This window comes from Neolamprologus multifasciatus, chromosome 1 (assembly GCF_963576455.1).
Source record: "Neolamprologus multifasciatus chromosome 1, fNeoMul1.2, whole genome shotgun sequence".
Classification (NCBI taxonomy): Eukaryota; Metazoa; Chordata; class Actinopteri; order Cichliformes; family Cichlidae; genus Neolamprologus; species Neolamprologus multifasciatus.
In genome coordinates, this window is record NC_140439.1 from 22,409,668 (window position 1) to 22,430,212 (window position 20,545).

Genomic DNA, 20,545 nt, shown 5'->3' on the forward strand with positions numbered 1-20,545 from the left:
GGCCATCACCATGTTATTGTGTCAGAGCCTGAGGGATCTTACTTGGACTAGCTGGAAAGCTACATCTGAAAATTTCATTGGTGGAATACACAGATTATTTATAATGGTAAGGAAACACAGTACTGGGAAATGTGACTGACGGGGCGAAGATGAAATTGCAGTACTGTACATGTTTTCTTGCACTGTCAGAAATATTTGGCTGAGAGAAGGGCAAATGATTCAAACCTTCACTAAGTAACGAGTATGGAAGTTAAACGGTTATTGATCTACTAGAAAAGGAATTGAAGCAAAAGCTACCAGGCCAGATTACATTTTCTGTTTGTGTGAAGAAGGGCATGGTGGAAAAATAATAATAATGCCAAATTAACTATGTGATGACACCTCGTGAATGAGTGAGCTGCTTAAAGTAGCTTTCTGGTTCACACTCCATACCAGTTGGTGGCGATAATGTACCATGGGGCATATGTGGGGCACCCCACATCTTTGGGGTTGCCTTAACTCAGGTGGTGGAGCAGGCCATCAGCTAATTGGAATTTTAATGGTTAGATCCCTCCAGTTTGTATGCCAAATGTCCTTGTGCAGGATACTAACCCCAAGTTGCTCTCTGATGCATCTGTGGAAGTATGAATGTGTGTGTGCACGTTATATAGGAAGAGAATAGAAAAAAAAGTGTGAATGAGTTGCATAAAGTGCTTTGAGCGCGGAGTAGAAAAGCGCTATATATGAACCATTTACACCTAAGGTAAGGGCATAGTTTGGGCAGCTGCGGGCCCAGAGTATGCCCATATTTGGCTCTGCTTACTGTAGGTTTTCAGTTTTGGAGCTAGTCTGTAGTCGTTTTCATTATTCAGCGTTCTTTGTATGGTAAGCAAATTATGTCCAGACAGCACAAAACTGTTAACTCTCTCTCAGCCACACCACAACACAGAGAAGAAACAGTAAACCGCTCTCACTGAGAAATAAACTGCTGATGTAAAAACAATGCACGTAAAGATTTGACACTATAAAATGCCACGGTTTAAACTCCCCCCAAAAACATTCAAAGTAGGTATCAGGATCGTGCTAAACGGTTTTGCAGTTTAAGTGTCAAAACTCTTTTGTTGCACTTCTGCGTTTTTCTTTTGTCAGAGTTGCAACGTTCAGAATCCGAGTCAATGTACTTTCCATCCCTTCAACAGCTTTCATTTAAAGTAACTCACACGTACAGCATTACAACATGATATAAAGTCTGCTGCAGAAGTGACAGCATGAGGTGACATTAGGACATCAAACATGAAGAGTAGTCTCTAACTAAGAGCGTGGTCTGCAGCTCTTTGTTGACTCTGTAACTAAACATAAAAGCTGACATTTCCTCTGTGGTCTGTACAACCAACTCTGAGCAGAGCTGCATTTTTTTGTGTGTGTGTATGTTTGTGTCCCTTTGTCTTCCCTGCAGCCTGTATAATGAGTGTATCTGATGATGTATGGCCAGAATAATTACCCCAATGAATTTACAGCACAGTGGTTGCACCAGACACCAACCAAGTCATAAATGAAAGTAATGACATGAGACTGGCTTCATACTGTAGTGTTAAAAAACAAGAGTATTTGCATTATATGCAACAGGCACCCTCCGTGTTTACAGTCTGGTGTTGTTTAAAACTATTCTTCTAAAAAACAATAATGGTTACAAGACACCACCACTATAAACTTTTCTCAGTCTTTGCGGCAGTGCATTACTTCACCAGTAACCCTGTACTTTCCTGCATCATGCCGTTAGCTGCTTGTGGGGAAGTATGAAGCCACAATACTTCGGTCAGCTGCTCACACACAAGCAAGACAATAAGCCAAAAATGAAAGTATTGTGAAAATCCGAGATGTATTTCAGAAAGTATTAACGTCAGGCAGTAGCTTGTTGGAGCTGGGCAGCAGTTTGGTTGGTGCAGATCATTCATGTCTACGTTTCACTGAGGTTTGAGTGTTTTTACATTTCTGGTTTTGCAACTTGTCACATGGTCAGATCCATGTCAGGAGCTTATGATAATTAAAAAATATACATGTGTGAAGCTTATAATCCATCCTAAGCTTTCTGCCCCAGAACACAGGATTTTTGGGGGGTTTTTTTTTGCTATAATGTTCTGTTAGCAGCTTTTTTGTTTTTGTTTTTTCCTCTCTACCTGATATCGTTATTGTGCCTGTGGGTCAGTCTCACTCTTCGGGAATCTGTTAAGCCTGGAGATTATTGGAAAACACTGCATCTCTCTTACCCTGATAGTTGTTGTCCCTCTGCCACAGGACTATCCAAACTGTGTGTTTATCTTTTCCCTCTCCATCCCTGTGCTCTGTGTTTTCACTTTCATTGGATCATTGAATGTCCTGGGACCTTTCTTTCCCCAGGTAATCTGTGCCTCATTCCACATGCTTCGAATCAGATTTTTATTTATTTTTTGTATTTATTCTGAGCCCCTCTGTTCTTACCCTTCTGTGTGCATTTTGTTGGCATATGTTGTTGTAAAAGTCTTTCTTTCTCAGCTCCTTTTCTGGTTTTAGTGGAGGAGGTAAAGTTTTGTGGCCCAGATCTTTGATTTGCTTGATCATCTTAACACTAGAAGTGTAGGCCTCTTGAAACACATTCAAAGCTCTTCTTTGGATATTGGCTGCCTTTTGTTCTGTTCTCTATCAAGATGATCCCACACTGTTTCAATAATGTTCATGTTCTGGGGAGGCCAATCCATGAAAGTGTGTGTGTTTTTGTTTTTTCTATTGAGGTCTGCTTTTACTGTGTTGTGTGTGTGCGTGCACCTAGCCACTTACTGATGTAGCTGTTTGCCAGGCCATGCATCCTGCTGACTCCTGAAAAGGAAATTTTGCAGACCTTTATTGTCCACATGACCTGTTCGTATAGGGTGTGCTGCTAGCACCACACCTTCTATTTTCCGTGGGGTAGTGCCTTCCTAGGTTTTGCAGTGGTTTTTCATCCAGGCGGGGAATGGGCTCCTCTCCTGCAACAAAGATGTTCCCTGCATGCAGTATGCCTTTCCTTCTTGATAGGCTTCTTGACTTTCGTGCCTTGACTGTCATGCTCACCCAAGCAAGAAGCTCATGCAGAAGTCATGCATAGTGCTGTCTGAATGATGCTTGCCACATCATCCATATAGCTCCGTGGAACCCTCCACCTGATGGTAACTTGATGCCTCTATCTGCCTGGCACCTGAGAAGGATGGGGAAGATGGCGCATCTCATAACTGTTCCACATTCTAGTTCTTGGCATCCAGTCATGAAGCCCTCCAGAGTTGAGCACATGTGCAGGTTACTGAAGTATTTGGTGATTATATGTTGCACACAACACAGGATATGTAAGAACCCCAGTGCAAAGTCTAAAGGTCCACGCGATACTGAGCCACACGCATTGGTGGTGAGATCTAACTACACCAGATGCAAGTCGCTCTTCTCTCTCGGCATGCTGGATCTGGTTCCAAATCAGAGAGGAGTGCTTAGTGGACATAGGAAAGCCTGGGATTCCCACATTCTGGCAGCTTGTATCAACATATCCATTCACCATGATGAAGTCAGTCTCCTTGTCAGGATGGAGAAAAAAACCTTCCTCTTTACGGTTCAGCAAAGCAATGTGTCTGAACTGACTGATGGTCTGAAGGCTCTGTTCTTGGGAATGACCAAGCCGACAATTTATTATCCTTCTGATGGGACCGGTTGTTTCCTCCAAGCTGTTTTCATCCGCTTCGACAGTGCCCTGAGCACCTGTGCACAGTTCTTAAAGAACTTGTGGGGAACCCCGTTCATCTTTACTATTTGTTGTAAATTCAGCTAAATGGGAACCGAGTGATGTGTTTCTTGTCAAGGTGCTAGATATAAATTGCTTAACCCTTTCATGCATAAATTATGACAACCGCAATCAGGAGTTTTTCTTAAGTATATTTATTTATCTTTAGGCATGAAAAAAATATTTTTGAACTTCATTTTTTTTAAACATGTACTTCTCAACGACTTTTTTACATGTCCACTTAAGCAGACAACTTATGTGTATGGAGTGACACATAAGTGTCAAATGTAGTGGTTTATGTGCAAATATACCATCAACACTGACACAAATACAAGAATACAGCCTTTGAATAGCTGTCCACTGTAGTGACCACTATGCGCGAAAGAGTTATGTTTAAAATTGGGTCTTTGCTAAGTTGTCTCTTATCTTTAAACACAACATCGATTCACCACTTGAGTCAGGTTTCTTTTTAAATACCTGCATGATGAGTAGGTCGGTATAAAGCAGCTTAACAAAACACATTAACAAAAAATAACAGGACTGTACTGAAAATGAGTGAAAGAGCAACCGATGTCCAAAGAAAAACTTTAAAAGACCTTTAGAAAGGCTGGAGAAATTATGTTTAAGACCAAACTATAGGAAAATCTGACTCTTTGGAAGCATAATATAAAGAAATAATGAGTGCCTTTCATAGTACTAGACCTGCTGGTACTGATTATCTTAGTAACAATTTCATTATGACCTGTAAAAAAGTCTTTCAATTCACTTTTTCAGTAGTGGGCCTTTGCTTATTTTAAGCCAGTAAGGCCCTCTAGGGTAAAAAAAAAGTGGTGCTCTTAACACAAGACATAAAATGCCATGTCTGTCTGACCTGGAACAGAGACTCATCTTCTATTGCACTTCGATTTTATGTGTATTTGAAAACTAAAAACATGGGGATACTACTACTACTAGTAGTAGTAGTTAAGAAGTTATTTTAAAGTAGTAATTCGTGGAATCATTCTGTTCTGTAATGTTATTAGAATAGGAATTAATAATTCAAGCAATACAATAAAAGCAGAGAAGTGAAAAGCACTTCTGTGTGTATAGATGTACAGAATTATCTGTAAACCATACTGAGCAATATGCAGTGGTGTTGCTCTGCTGCACTCAGGCACAGATAAGCAGTGGTCCCAGTTTAACATGCAGATAAGACACAGCTCAGTGCGAGCTCAGTGGTCTCTCAGGCTGCATTCAGCCTCTACGCGACTGTTTGGTTTTTGCATTTAATTAGATTTTTTAAAAACACATAATTATATAAGTGCTTTAGTGATGATATTATTTAGAAATAATTCAAGCTTAATGATCATTGCACCTCTTAAGCTCCATAGAAATTGAAAGCAAAATGACAGTAACCGCATTCAAAGACACATGAGGAAGTGCCGCTTCACACAAACCTCTGTTGCTCACAGGGAAGTGAAACTCCTCGATGGTCACATTGAAATGAATGCACTTGGTCATTAGCAGCTGCTACGGATTGCTGCTCCGCTCCTGCGTCTCTCACGAGAATTCCAATGTGCTGTAGGATTTACTGCTAACAACAATTCATTGCCAGGAGGAAAGCGTAATTATCCAGAGATGGGTTTTGGAGAGGACCTGAGGTGTCCACAGGCACATGCAGCAGTGTTGCGACTGCTGGACTCAGAGCTTCTCTTGATGGAAGTCATGAAGAAGTGGATGGGGCAGCGAGCGAAGAGCGAACGGGAATTTTCAGTGCAGCTGCACCACATGACTGGCCTGGCTGAGAAGCTGGACCGACCTCAGGCTAACACAGGACTGGACTACATCAGTCAGCTCAACAAGGTGAGGCCTTGCATATCGCACTGCGCCTGAAGCTTTAGATTTACCTCATCACCTGTCGTTCAGGTGGGAGAATGCCACTGCGCAATAGACTCATTCATTCAGTGCATTTAAAATTAATCTTCTAATTTGATGCACATTTAGATTTTTTTCCCCCCCAAAAAAGGGTTTGCTACACTCATGCATCATCAAGTGTTCAATGAGCAAAGTAAAAGTAAAAACAGTAATATTAGCTGAGGAAATAAAATACAGAAGTTAGCACATGAATCTAAAACTGTCTTGTGTAGATCTAGAATGCCTCAAATAACCTCACATGACATACTCTAAAAGTAACTGCAGCGACTGCTGAGATCCCATTAGTGTTTAAAATAAGTACAAAGTATATCTGAATGGCATAGCAATGTCTCAACTAAATCTACAAAAGCTTGGTTTGCTTAGTTTCTTTGAAATATTGAAAGCTGACCTACACCTTGTCAAATTAAATGTGTTCTCAAATCAAATAGAGTAAGCACGTCTTTGATTGGCTCATCTGCACACATTGTGAAAACATTTAAAGAACCTACAACCGTGAAATGTGCTGCTGATGCGCTCGAAACTAGTTTTATTTCTGCATCTCAAAGTTTTTTTAAATAATAATTTGGTGGCTTTACCCACCAATAACCATTGCTTATTTGTACTAAATATATTAGTAGCCTTTATTTTGGTAGAACACTGTGGAGAAGACAGGAGAGCTAGGAGAAAGACCAGGGGAAGTAAACGGCCTCATGATGGATTCAAACCCAAGTCTCTGTAGTATGAAATACCCAGCGAGCTGTATCTGTGTCCAACATGACTTCATGCATTTTTTAAATCAGTTCCAACTAAGGAACAAACGAGCCTGGCTCCAAAGCTGGTTACCAACATGTCAGGTAGTCACGGATTGTTTAGTGAGTTCCATTTATCGGTTTTCTCTTTATGTCCCCACGATGTGTCCCGCTGACTTCTGCCTCTGTCTGTCAGTCCTGGGGAGTGCTGGTCTCACAGACCGAGTCTCTCAGTCAGCTGATGAAAAAGCGCTCTGAAGATCTGCTGGACGGTCCAATCAGCAAACTCACGCTGCTCATCAGAGACAAACAGCAGCTCCGCAAAACGTACGCAGAGCAGTGGAACCTGCTGAGGCAGGAGCTCAACAAGGTGTGTGATTAACACGTGTACACACACACACACACATTACTTCAAAAAGACATCATTCACACTGGCCTATATTCAGCTTTCGAAGACTTGAACCGGAACAATGACTTGTTGGGACTTCTTTAATTTCCCCGCAGCTTAAGCAATAAACTACACACATATACCACAAGCTAAAATATCTAGCTACTTTACCATTATACAAACTTTCAGTCCTGTCATGAGGCAGATTAAACTACTTTTGTACAGTCACACCTCTAATTATGGGGGAAAAAAGCAAGGTGGTTTATTTCTGTGTTAATTTTCACAGCTGTTGCTCTCTAAATGTCCCTTTGGTTTACAGTTTTGCACACTTTTATCCCCACGAGTTGAATAAAATAAATAAAGGCGGAACCATATGAATGTTTATTATCAGTGGAAAATGATCTTGGTGCAGGTAAGTGACTACACTTACCTGTTCTACAGCTTTTTGGTCTCTAAAATTAAATATCACTTTGTGTTTACGTGCTTTTTTGAAAAAAAAAACCAAAACAAACTTTGTCTAGTATGCAAAGACATATCTTCAGCTGGTACAAATTTGCTTTGCAGCCGCTCACGGCCGTTTGAAACAGCACGGCGTACAGCAGGGTCTTCAGGAATTTGCTGAGATAATTGCTGCCTGCTTCTTTTTGTCACTGTGCTCATATCTAAATTGAAAGCAAACACACTGAATTACTTTTTACGAGAACAAAAAAGCAGTCAGAGCGCTAGAATGTTTACATATCCCACAGCACTCATGCAAAACCAGACGTTGGTAGTTGGAAATGTTTGTCTCGTTTTTCCTCATATGTCATCTTGACTTGCAGATGAGTGCTGTGATGGCAGCTTATAAATAGACAGCAGTCAAATGATATGAGATTCAATAGACTGGAAAGAATGTCTGTAAATGCATTTTGATGCCATCTCATACTGGTAGCTGCCTCACACTGGGTTTTATTACCCAATTACATCAGGCAAATGATGTGTTCATTTTAGTGCAGTTTGAACGCCTGTCTGGTTGTTTGTTTAGTTTAATTTTCCTCCTTTGCTGTGCAGAAAAAGCCCAGTCAGCCTTTGAACCGTTTACATCACCGTGCAGTCACACTAGCGAGAGATTATTTTATATCACGACTGAAACAACGGCGACAGTGAATTTGATTGTATCTGTGATGTTGGTTGTGTGTTGGTTTTATTTTTTTGTCGCCAGCCACACTAACAAAGGTCAGATCATTTCCTTATGCTTTTCTCATGTTTTATGTTACTAGTAAAACCTAACACCAACAGCAGTCCACTTCCTGTGCTAAATAGTAACTGACAGCTTTTTCAATCTTAAGAAACTCGACTTGACACCCATCACACCCACTGCCCTTAAGTTATGTGTTTGTAAAAGATTTTTTATTTTTGTTTTTTAAACCGGTTTTTAAAAAAATTGTTTTTTTGTGTCTGTTACGGTACCGAGGCACATCGGTAAATGTAGGCGAGTGCTTAGTATCAAGTAAAGCAACAGAAAACTTTAAAAGCAAACTGTTTCAGCTGGTTTTCCTCTGAAAAACAGTTGATTGTAGTTTCGTCTCTCTCTATAACACCTCCAACCATGAATCATTCAGTAAAATCTGCTTTTTAGACCTGCTGCTGTTAAATCTGTGTAATGTACAAGTTCTTTCCATAACTACAGTGACGACAGCTTTGTTGGCAGTTTACAGGTTCCTGACAGGTGAAAAATTCATTTCCTGCTTTGGTGTGTTTTAGATGCTATCATCGCTATAAGGCTGACAATAAAGCGGGGCTATTTCTCTCTGCTACGCTACTCCTGCCTACTGGTCGACAGGTTAGAGGAGCAAGCTTGATGCCCTCTAATTAGATGAGTCATAGAAAAAAAAAACAAGAAGTTATAAATAAATCATAATTGATGCAGAACTCAGCCAACGGAGAACTAAAACAAGGAAGCTAGTTACTGGCATTTTAAAGTCCTTAAACGGGTTGTCTGAAAGCCTGTGTGCTTATTGTAAATTCTTCCTCCCTGCAGTCCCTCCTTCTTGGTTCAGGATTTGTTGGCTTCTTTCCTGTTGCATCAGATTTGGAAGAGCTGCGTTTGGGAAATTGTAGAATAGAGTCTGTATCATCAGTGCAACTGAATGGTTGTTTTATTGCTGCTGTATACTGTCTTATTAAAAAATGTCTTTTTTTTTTCTGCAAAAATATTTTTGGTCCACACTTTTCAAAAAGGTCAAAAATGAGCCATGAGCTTTCGGTTTTGCTGTTTTTATATTGAGTAAATTGGGTTTTTCTTCTTTCAGGTCAAATAGTTTAGGGCGAACTATATATGTGTGTTTCTGTTAGAGGAGTTAACCTGTGGAATAGTTATGACAGTGATTTAAAAAGGTGTAGTTCATTTTCCTTGTTTAAAAATATGTTTAAAAATAGAGTATTAGAAAAATATATATATCAAGAATGAAAAGAGCAAAAACAAAAACAAAAACAAAAAACAGAAAACCTCTTGATTCTTTTGCTTTGATGTAGTTACTAAGGTGGTGGTGTTTTTTCTTGTTTGTTTGTTTGTTTGTTTTGTTTTTGCTTTGTTTGCCTTCTCTCACCCCAATCCGGTCGCAGCAAGATGGCCGCCCCTTCCCTGAGCCGGGTTCTGCCGGAGGTTTCTTCCTGTTAAAAGGGAGTTTTTCCTTCCCACTGTCGCCAAAGTGCTTGCTCATAGGGGGGTCATATGATTGTTGGGGCTTTTCTCTCTGTATCTATGAAGCGCCTTGAGGCGAATTTGTTGTGATTTGGCACTAATATAAATGAAATTGAATTGAATTGAATTTTATTATTTGCTTCGAGCCCTGTGTACAGGAGCTGCATGCTAAAAGATCTTTTGTTAAAAGGGTTGGCGTAATAAGCAAATGCTTCAGCCAATACCTTTTGATTAGCCTTGTCTCATGCTTTCTTGCTTTGTGGTAAATCTTTGTTCTGTCTTCACTGAGATATTTCAATGCTAATCAATAAACATATCAATCCAATATGAGGCGGTTTTAACTTTTCATGCCCTGTTTTTTAAATGCCAATACAAAGCCTACGTTATTAGCGTTTTATCACTGTGTTCAAAATGTAAAATGCTGTTTTTTATGGATTGCTTCAGGTGACACAGACAGAACTGGAGAGGCTAAAGAGCAGCTACAGGCACGCAGTGAAAGATGCAACTCAGGCAAAGAGGAAGTACCAGGAGACCAGCAAAGGTGGGGATTTCTGGTATCACTTATGTTTCTGAATAGAATCGGTTTCATGTTGATGTCACGGTCTGTTTTTCTGTTTGTTTTCTGTTTTCCTGTGTTTAGTCTGATATGTGTATTTCTATCGTGACCTATATTCTGTGATCATTTTCTGTACTGTGCTTGTGTGCCTGTGCGTGTCTGCAGAAAAAGACAGAGATAAGGCCAAAGAGCGTTACATAAAGGCTTCACTGAAACTCTACGAGGTCCATAATGAGTATGTCCTCTCCGTGCAAGCTGCTCAAGTTTACCATCAGCACCATTACAGTCAGATCCAGCCGGCCCTGCTCAGCGCCCTGCAGACTCTGCAGCAGGAGATGGTGCTCATACTGTAAGATCACACTCGCTGTGTGGATGTTTGGAAGAAAAACAGACACATTAAGAATGACAAGAAGCATTTCTGTACAGTGCTCATATTTACCGGTGCATCCCTGCGAATCATCTCGGTGTTTTATTTCTGCTCGTCGTCACTCAGATACACATTTGATTGTGGCACGGCACGAATGTTTGCCAATTAATTTCAAATCTTGATAACACTCCACTGCTGCCATCAACAAGCATATCCCACAATCTACAGCAGCAGAACAAATGTTCTAATTACCATATGTGCAACTACAGTACTGTGCAAATGTTTTGAGTCACCTCTCACGTCTTTCTATTTTGCTTCAGAGGAGCCAGACGCTTTAAATCGGTCTTGAGCAGTAGTTCTCCAGACTTTCTAAAGGTCATTCAATGTTTTTCTTCAGAAATTGGCTGCTTTTTCACTTCAGTCTAGTTTTTGTGCCAGACCATTTTTGTTTGTTTGTTAGGCTGCTTAACAGCGACTTTTTCAAGCATTAAAAAACCTAACTCAAGGAATGAACCAGTGCTGTGTCTACACATCACAGACAATGTTAAATTCTGGGAATTTAGGTAATTAATTTCAATTTCATAGTTAAATCTGTGGACACCGTGTGTCCTGCGCTCAGCGTCAGCTGTCCTAGTATGTGCTGAGGTCATTGATCCACTTCTGGACCTAGAGAAAATGCCCCCCTGCCGCTTTGTGTCTGCAAACCAAGACAGATATTTTTTGCAGTTTTATTATTGTGGTACATTTTTCTGTGTGTGTATAAGTGTGGTTTAAAGTAGCTCTGACGTGCATGGAAACTGACAGAGTTGGTTGCCCGTCCAGTTTATACATTGTGGTGTCGACTGGCGTGTCAGGCCTTAAAAACGATTTCCTGCAGATGAACAGAAATAGGAAAAAAACTCCACGTTTCAGCCACTGGTGTTGAAGATCTTGTCAAAATTGATGAAATTATTAACGCTGAAAGGCACTGTCAGATTTTCATCCACTATGCATCACCATCTGGAAAGCATCTGATTGGCAGTGGCCTCATTTGATATCACACTGCAGTAAAAACATGCCTGAATGGAAGAACACACACGCTGTAACTCCATGAGTCATGGACCGGCCTCCCCAGAGCCCGGACCGAATCATTAGTGAAGCAGCGTGGGATCATCTTGACAGAGAACAAAACACATATTTCCTTTTTTTCCCAGCAAAATGTAAAAAAAAATGAGAGGTGATTCAAGAGTTTGCAGAGTACTGCCTGTGTTTCATTATGAACAAAGCCTTTTCTGTGCAAACATTACCTACAAAGGCTTGACAGCTTGAACACTACATGAACGTCTGAGTTTCAAAGCAGAGAGAAGAGTTCTGGGAGTTTAGACAATCAAAGGGTCTGAAAGGGTAAATCATAAAGTCAAAGACAGAAACAAGCAGTCAACCAGTAAAATGGATTGGCTGACTTTGGGGGCTCTGGGCAGGAAGTGTTTGGCAGAGCTGACAGATCCAGTCCTCTGTCTAACGGCTGAGGCTGAAAAACAGGCACTGCTCTCACTTTATTATATTCTAAACAGGGAATAACAACATAAATATGACAGAGAAAGTGACGTGATGGGATACTTAACCGCAGACAAATCTCTCAAAGGACATTTTCACATCACAAGATGAGGCAACTTGCATCCAGCCAAACTGGAAATTGTGTTACGCTTTGGCAAATTAAACGACGCAAAGTGATATATTTGCACTTCGCATTGTGTCATTCTGTTTTCATCCTTCCAGAAAGGAGATCCTGCAGGAGTATTTTGACATCTGCACTCTCCTCCATCATGAAGTGGTGCGGATCCACAGAGAGATGGCATCAGCTCTAACAGCCATCGATCCTCACAGAGAGTATGAGAGCTTCATCCATCAGAACAGGTACGCAGAGGCGGACCGTTTCCGCTCAGCAACATGGCAATCACGGAAGCTAACCCTTCAGAGAAATGATACTGTGGACTGTGTGTTTGAAGGTCTGTGGGGGAGATTCCTGCCTGTGCCGATTTTGACCACAGCCTTCTGGAGGACACAGAGCAGCTAAGCACTAAGGAGATTGAACTGAATGACCTCACCCTCGAGACGATCCAGCACAAGTGAGAACAACAGTGCAATCACATTCAGATTTCGTTTGTTAATCTTGCAACAGCTTCCTCCACACGGCTAACTCGTGTTCCTTTAACCTCCCGTTAACCTTCCCTTTCTGTTTTATATATGAAGTGCTTCCTCTTCACCTGGGATTTCTGTCTTCTTCTCACAGACTGACTACGATAGAGGAGGAGCTCCTGGACCTGGCTCGGTCTCTGGGCTCTCAGCAGACTTCAGTTGAGCAGCTGGAGCTGGAGTTAGGGGAAGAGCAGGAAGGTGTCAAAAAGGGCCAGAGGTGAGCAGACCACACCAGGCTGATGCTGAGCTGTCAGAGATTAGAGAGGGGGGTTCACAATGAAAAAATACACTGTCCTGTGGTAGCTGTGAAGACAAATTACTAAAGTTTGCCTCAGTGGGCAGTCCTTCCCATCGGGGGAGTTCAGTGTGCTGTTGGCTGTGCAACGGCTAATAACCAGTGTGGTCTCAGCGGGCCATAAGTGCCTTATGAATTATAATGCAGCAATATGTTGAGAGTTATGGAGCCCAAACCCTCTCATTTGTCTTGGTTGATGAGGGTGTCTAAAGGTGTTAGAGCTATACAGACCCGGGGGAGTGATCGAGTCATTAACGGGCTCTTGAAGGACAAGTGGAAACAATGTGTTTATATGCAACAGAGTCTGCGTTATCAAAGGCAGCTGGGAGCACATATGGTGCAGGTGGTGGGGTGAGGTGACGCTGACCTTTGCTTTGCATGGTGAAGAAACATTTTGCAAATCAACAGTGAAAAAACTGAATTAAGGTGACCTAACCTGACCTCAGATGTCAGCCTGAGTAGTTCAGAGGGTCGGATCTCCAGCATTTTGAGGTCTTTGCAAATGTTTTCTTGAGTGAAACTTTCTTTGGTTCTAATGAGTGTAAGCACAGCTGATCAATCATCTTCATGTGCGCATTAATCATTTTGTTTATAAACAGCTGGTTAGTAAAAATTCCTACAGTTTAAAACCCAAACATCTGGGCTCACCTGTTCTTGAATTAAGCCATAGACCATAAACTTTTTGTCAATGGAGATCCTAAATGCTTTTTTCTTTTCTGGGATTAGGTCTAATCTACATTTCTGTGATGATGACGAACCTGGGGCAACTTGTTTCTGATGAGCTTCAATGTCCAGCCCGTTCTCTCATTTAATGGCCAATTAAAGGGAACAAAGCACATAGAATTTTATGTTGTCATTAAAGGCTGTGTGATGATATGACGGCGTGTTGGGTGTCACCGGGGAAAAAACAAACAACAAAAACAATGTGATCTCCGGGTCAACCAAGCATGATTAGATTCTCCGCTGCACCTGCGCTCATATAAACATCCTCTGTGGTAATTAGCCATACACATGCTTAATCAACGTCCCATACACAAATAGATGATGAACAGTTTCTTGTCAATTACTCAGCTCTTAGTGCCTCAGAGGAGAAATAATGTAATTCTGATTGTGGTGTTTGTAGTGTGTGCTGCACTTAGAGGTACTTAACAGGGAAGACTGAGTACATACGGAGGTTGATTAAGTACAAAACCTATTCTGAAAAAAGTTGAGATGCTGTATAAAATGTAAATAAAAACAGAATGCAATGATTTGCAAATCTCATAAACCCGTATTTTAGTCAAATTACAACATAGGAAACATTTCAGTTTCTAGAGCAGCATATGATCTGGATGATGTCTCAGTGAAGACGCTGCATATTTTCATGCTGTTGTTAAAGAAGGGGGGTGCTGCAAAGTGGTAAACATGGCCCTGTCCCACAATTTTTGAGATGTCTGGCATCATTGTCTAAATAATAATGTTTTCTTACAGTGGTACATGTTCTGAGTTTAAACATTTGTTATGTCTTTTATATTCCATTGTGAATATAATACGGGTTTATGAGATTTCCATCCTGGTTTTATTACATTTTTGCGCAGTATCTCAGCTTTATTTGAGATGGGTTTGTACAAATACCTCAAAAGATAAAAATCCTCAGATAATGAGGTGAAACAATTCTGTTTGTTTGTTCACTGTTGGGGTTTTATAAGTCTTACAGGCTCATTATCAGCATCTTAAGCATATGAATCAATATCAAGAACTGCAAACCTGCACAAGCAGGCGTTTTATTGATTTCTGTGCGCTTCTGTTTATTTCTGTCATTTGTGTTGTGATGCTGCACTTTGCTTTGTCCAGGGTCTACCAGTTCAGCAAGAGACATGCGATGGAAGAGTGCCGGCAGCAGGTCGCCCTAACTCAGGGCCAGAGAGCCAAACTGGAGGTTCAGAGGCTTCTTCTGAAAGAGAAACTGGACAAGCTGGGCTCCAGAGAACCTCCCTCTGCTCTGAATCTGGACACAGATACTGTTTCACTTTCATCTAGCACGAGCAACGTATGTTCTCCCTGACAGCAGCTTTCCCTCCTTTGTCTTTGATTAGCTCCTAATTACTAGTCCTGTCATTGGGCCAGCTGTACAAAATAAGCTGTGTGTTGCATGTAAACTCTGAAAACAACATGCTGAATTATAAAGCAGAAAAGCTGTTAGTCTTTCTGTAAGTCACAGACAGTTATCCTTTAGGCGTGGATTGTACTTAACACTCAGAAAGTGTCAATCTAGTATTTTCCTCCAGGCTTTTGCATAAAGTTGCTAGCATGGAAAGAAACTCCAGTTTATCTATCTTCAGGCCAAACGCTACAAACTTGTGCTGTGCACCCAATCCTTTGTTACACTCTCACAGATCAATCATCCTAAATAATTTAATAGAGCCGGAGCAGCCTGATGTTGTCTTGCAGTTAGCACTTAACCTGAAAAGCACATGAGCAAAGTGAGACATGACAATTCTAATGCCGACAGTAGACCTTGATAGGTTTTTGTGACATGCGTAAAAAGCTCTGGGTCTTTTTTTTTGTCTTTTTTTTTCAGGACCACACTCCACCCAGGGTCCTCGTGGAAGGGATCTTGAACAATCTCAGCAACCTCTTTAAACCCAAATTTGAGGTAAGTTAGTAATTAAATTGCAATTAACGCACAATAATTACAGTGACCGATAGAGAAGCTGCAATTGTAGCAACCTTTATGGTACATGCTAGTTTCTTTCTAAGGAAGGATGTTCGAGTGGAAGTTTTCTTCCCCCTCATCACTCTTGAACTTCTCTATTTCTACACAGACCCCCCCCCCCTTTTTTTTTTTTTTAAACCACAGAACAATTGATCATGTTCTGGAAGAAATGGCAGCATCTCAGAGTACATCCTCTGAGTGGTTGAGCTTGCTCAGGCACACAATCTGTCTTTGAGGTCTCGTGCTCATGGCTGCGCTTTGGGATTTTGACCGCCAAGTTTCTTCTTTCAAAATTCTTCTTGACCTCAAACCAAGCTCACTTTTCAGGCAGCCAGTGTACATTTAATCGTTTAATCATTCCTGACAGACAGAAGCACTCAGGGAACCCGTGACACAGCTGCACAGTAACTCTGAATGGCCTGAAAAAAAAAAACACCCTTTCTCACTTTTTATTGATTTATTGTTAAATCAGCTGGAAACGGATATATATAAAATTGTGTGCATGCTCCAAAAGATCATATCAGGTGAGTAATATTTTAATGCCCATATTGTGCTGTACTGTGAATCTGAACTATTTGCTATTTTTGTATGAACTACTTCTCCTTCTATCTACCGGCCCTGTGGTACCCCGGGGGCACGAAAGCGGTGTGGTTATACTTTAAAGTTTTACAGACTCTTCTTTGATGTGCTTCCATTTAATCTCTGCAGATTCACCCAAAATCTATCCCTTCCCATTCTTATTGTTTCATTATTCATGTTGGCTTTTAAAGACCCTGCTTTTCTCTTTTCCTGCCTCCAGGTGCCTCCAGTCCTCAGTCTGGTGAAAGAAGTGGATCGTCCTCTGGGGCAGCAGGACTGGTACCACGGTGCCATTCCCAGACTGGAGGTCCAGCAGCTGCTGAAGAACGATGGCGACTTCTTAGTGAGGAAGAGTCAAGAGAAGCAGGGTTACGTGCTTTCTGTGCAATGGGAGGGCTCCTGTAAACATTTTCTCATCCAGAACACAGAAGTAAGTGAATCTAAAGTGTTTTTGAAGACACTATTTATACATTGCACGTTCTTGCATCATTCACTTCCTTATTAAGGTTTTTTCTCCACTTTTTCAATATGCAAAAAAAGAGCAATTCTTTCTGTTACTGTTGTAATATGTGGCCTAAAAAGTAAATGTGAGAAAATAAAACTTGTTATTGTAAACTAAGCTTTAAACATTTTTTTTTTTTTTGGATAATGAGTCTTTTGTTTTTTAAATCCGGTAATGCCATTAAGTTTGTCTTCAGTACGCCTCTGTAAACCTCTGCTTCTCCATGTGTGCCAGTAGAATATGTACCGTCTGGATGGAGAAGGCTTTCCCAGCATCCCTCACCTGATCCATCATTTGCTGAACTCTCGACAGCATATTACCAAGAGGTGTGAAGTTGTGCTAAAGAAAGCTGTAGTAAAGGTAAAGTGACACACACAGACACACACCACACACATATGTTTGTCTTTAGATTAGAATAGCTTGTATCTGCTTACTGCAGACTTGTTATAATCTTTAGTACAACTTTAAATTTGTCCAAGACATGCTCTCATGTTATGTGCCAACAATAGGACACACCACATGTTTTTCTGTGTAAACTATGGGTTCTGTTGCTCTAAGGCTGTGTAGCTCCTGTTTTTTCACATATGTACTCATAAACTTGTCCTCTGCTGGCTTTTCCCTTAAACACTTTAATAGTTTAAAACTATTAAAATCACTGTGTGTTTCTCTTGCTTCATTTTTAACCCTTTTAGGACAAGTGGGTCCTGGAACATGATGATATTATCTTGGGACCTCTCATTGGACGGGTGCGTACACTTGACTTTTACTAACAGAATTATGCAAGTAAAGGAAAATGTATTCAGAGTTTTATTTGTGGCCAAAACTTTGCTTAGCAAAGTCATTTACGTGTTATAGTGTATGCCGTTCATTTTAGTACAAGTAAAATATTTAGTTTTAGACTAAAACGACGATGATGGTGGTGATGATGCTAACTTCCTCATGTGAACATTTTATTGAGCTTTAAATATGATGTACACATGTTTGTATAAAAATGGGACTAATTCCTTAGCAGCTGGTACAATGTTGTTGCTCTGTAGCTCTGAAAATGAAATCTAAAAGTCTGCACTTAAATTGTGATGCACGTTAGACTGATTGCTTTGGTTCAAATTTTGTTGTGGAGAAAAAAATCCTGAAATTGCCGGTACAGGAACTAACCATATCTGCTAGATTTAACTTCCCTGACAATTTCAGCTCCGTGTGGTAAATTGGTTGAAACAATGACCAGTTAAATTCAATAATAGTGTACGTGTGGCTTAGTTCATGATCGAAATTGATAGTACCGTATTTTAAATGGTTTGAGCTTTAGGTAGAAATGCTCTTTGCTCAGTAGGAAGACAGAATTAGATTAGTACTAATCGTGTTCGTGATGGCACTGCACAGGGTAACTTTGGAGAGGTGTACAGCGGCCGTTTACGCACCGATAACTCTCCTGTAGCTGTGAAGTCTTGTAAAGAGAACCTAGCCCCAGAGCACAAGAGTAAGTTCCTGATGGAAGCCAGGTCAGTACACATGCACACACACACACGTTTCCATTACAGTAAATCACATCACAGTGACCTGTTTTAATTTCCTGAACAACTTATTTAAGTCAGAGCTAATTTTTGCCAGAGAAGAGGCAGGCCCAAATCTTACCATGCAAACAGATTTACTGTGAAGTAAATGGCCTGCATTTGTATAGCGCATTTTCTAGTCCTTAAGGACCCCAAAGCGCTTTACACTACATTCAGTCATTCACACACGGGCAATGGCAAGCTACATTGTAGCCACAGCTGCCCTGGGGCGCACTGACAGAGGCGAGGCTGCCGGACACAGGTGCCACCGGGCCCTCTGACCACCAGTAGGCAAATATGGGGGGTTAGTATCTTGCCCAAGAATATTTGGCATGCAGCCAGGAGGCAGCCTGGGATCGAACCACCGACCTTCTGATTAGTGGCTGACCTGCTCTGCCACCTGAGCTACAGCCACCCCAAGTAAGTACCCTTACTGCATGGGGTCAGAATTACAATTGTAAGTAAGCAGCCGGGTTGATAATCAAATCAAGATTTGATTATGTATGTTCAAGTGGCATCTGAACAAACCACAACGCTTCTGAGACCTAAAGCGGCTGCAAAGTGCCACATTTAAAAAAAGCCAATCACAGCATATCAGCACCAACACCTCATACCAACTGTCATGGGTGGAGGTGGTGGAGATTTGTGCTTGGTTTGCACCAACAGGGCCTGGGTTACTTGCAGTCTTTTCAAGTGTGAGGCCATCTGTCCAACACATCCCAAAATTGGGTCGTGCAACAGGTCAATGATCCCAAACACAGCAGCAAATTTACAACAGAATGGCTGAAAAGAAAAATAATCAATATTTTGCAGTGACCCAGTTAAAGTCCAGACCTCAACCACAATGAGATGCTGTGGTGGGATCTCAAGACAACTGTGCATGAACAAATGCCCACAAACCTCAGTGAACTGACGCAATGGTGCAGAACTGAGTGGCCAAACATTCCTCCACAATGATCTGAGAGGCTGATAGCATCATCCAGACAACATTTAGGTTAAGCTTGTAGAAACCACCTTTCTGCTAAAGGTGCTTTCTACAAGCTACTGAATCATGGGATGTACTTGGTTTTTCACAGAGGTTCAGGACTTCCTGTGAAAACATTTTCACAGCTCTGCTATTTTTCTGTTTTATTAAGCTGTGAGGACCACCACAGCTTAATAAAGAACAGTGCAAACATATATAAACCTGTTTACAAATGCAACTGTCAAAACTCTTCACTGCTTAAAAAAATTGGTATATATATATTTTTTTTATTATTATTTTGTTTAAATGAACATTAGTCTTTAAATGTTCCTTTTTGTTGATAATGTTATAATATTCTGCCCATAAGTTTACAGGCTAAAATAAACGATTGCTAGTTTATTGTGAAGAGAAATCAGTGATGGTGTATAGACAAGTGGATTTACATTTATCAACTTTTTTGACCCTCACACAACAGCACTAAAATGTCTTCAGTATCCAAAAAGACTCAGACTGGTCCTTCAACATAGTGCACGTGTAACCAATATGTCAGCTTATCAAAGAATAAAACGTGAAACTGTATCAACTGAGGGCAATTTATTCAGAGTTTTACAGCAGTTTAGCATCTGTGTCCAATATCTCATACCTTTTAGTGGACTGAAGCGTGTATGTTCTTAACAGCATCAAAACACCATCATCACCTTTCTCACATCCGCCATGCATTTAGAATTTAAAGGAAACTGCACTCACTCCAACAATAACCAAAACTTCCCATTGAGCATGTTTGGGGAAATCTAAATTTCGGTCCACTTTAACTGATGATCAGAATTGAAACGGAAAGAAAAAAAATTCTTGCATTAGTTACAACACTTCCCCTTATGTTGTGTTACAACCAGTGTTGGGACTAACGCGTTATTAAGTAACGCGTTACAGTAACTACGTTATTATTGTGGTAACGAGCACGGTAACAATTTTTTATGCCAAAATCAGGAACGCGTTAGTCGTTACTGGGATTTAGATAGGGTCGTTACTCGTTACTTCGTGTGGTGGCTATCGCGGAGCTTCCACAGATTCAGTAACATTAGCAAGTGGTGGAGGCAGCAGGTGGATGAAGGAAAGGGGACGCAGAAGGAAAAGAGACCCGAGGCGGCCGCCGGTCCGAGTGTGAACTGAACTTCAGGTAAGAAGTTATGACCTGCAGTCTATCTGGGTCAGATATAAACCAAGTTTAGGTGGAGTTTATTTTCGTTATTCTGACTTTTTCCGTACTGCGTACTAGCTAGCATGACGGAGTTTCTATACAGCTGGGTGGGTGCTATGAAGTTAATGTTGAACTTTATTTTGTTCATAAGTTATTAGAGTTGCCAACCGTCCCGTCTGGTATTCAGA

At 40.9% G+C, this 20,545-nt stretch overlaps 1 protein-coding gene across 1 annotated transcript in view; it reads left to right on the forward strand.

Annotated features, from left to right (window-relative positions):
• Positions 1-20,545, forward strand: part of fes (FES proto-oncogene, tyrosine kinase) — a 36,233-nt gene that overhangs the window by 2,360 nt on the left and 13,328 nt on the right. Inside the window, 13 exon segments of the mRNA XM_085175920.1 lie at positions 5,355-5,602; positions 6,599-6,772; positions 9,918-10,014; positions 10,195-10,378; positions 12,155-12,292; positions 12,385-12,504; positions 12,669-12,791; positions 14,703-14,898; positions 15,430-15,504; positions 16,364-16,573; positions 16,883-17,005; positions 17,338-17,391; positions 18,026-18,144. Of these exon segments, the coding sequence (XP_085032046.1) occupies positions 5,355-5,602; positions 6,599-6,772; positions 9,918-10,014; positions 10,195-10,378; positions 12,155-12,292; positions 12,385-12,504; positions 12,669-12,791; positions 14,703-14,898; positions 15,430-15,504; positions 16,364-16,573; positions 16,883-17,005; positions 17,338-17,391; positions 18,026-18,144 (1,861 nt within the window).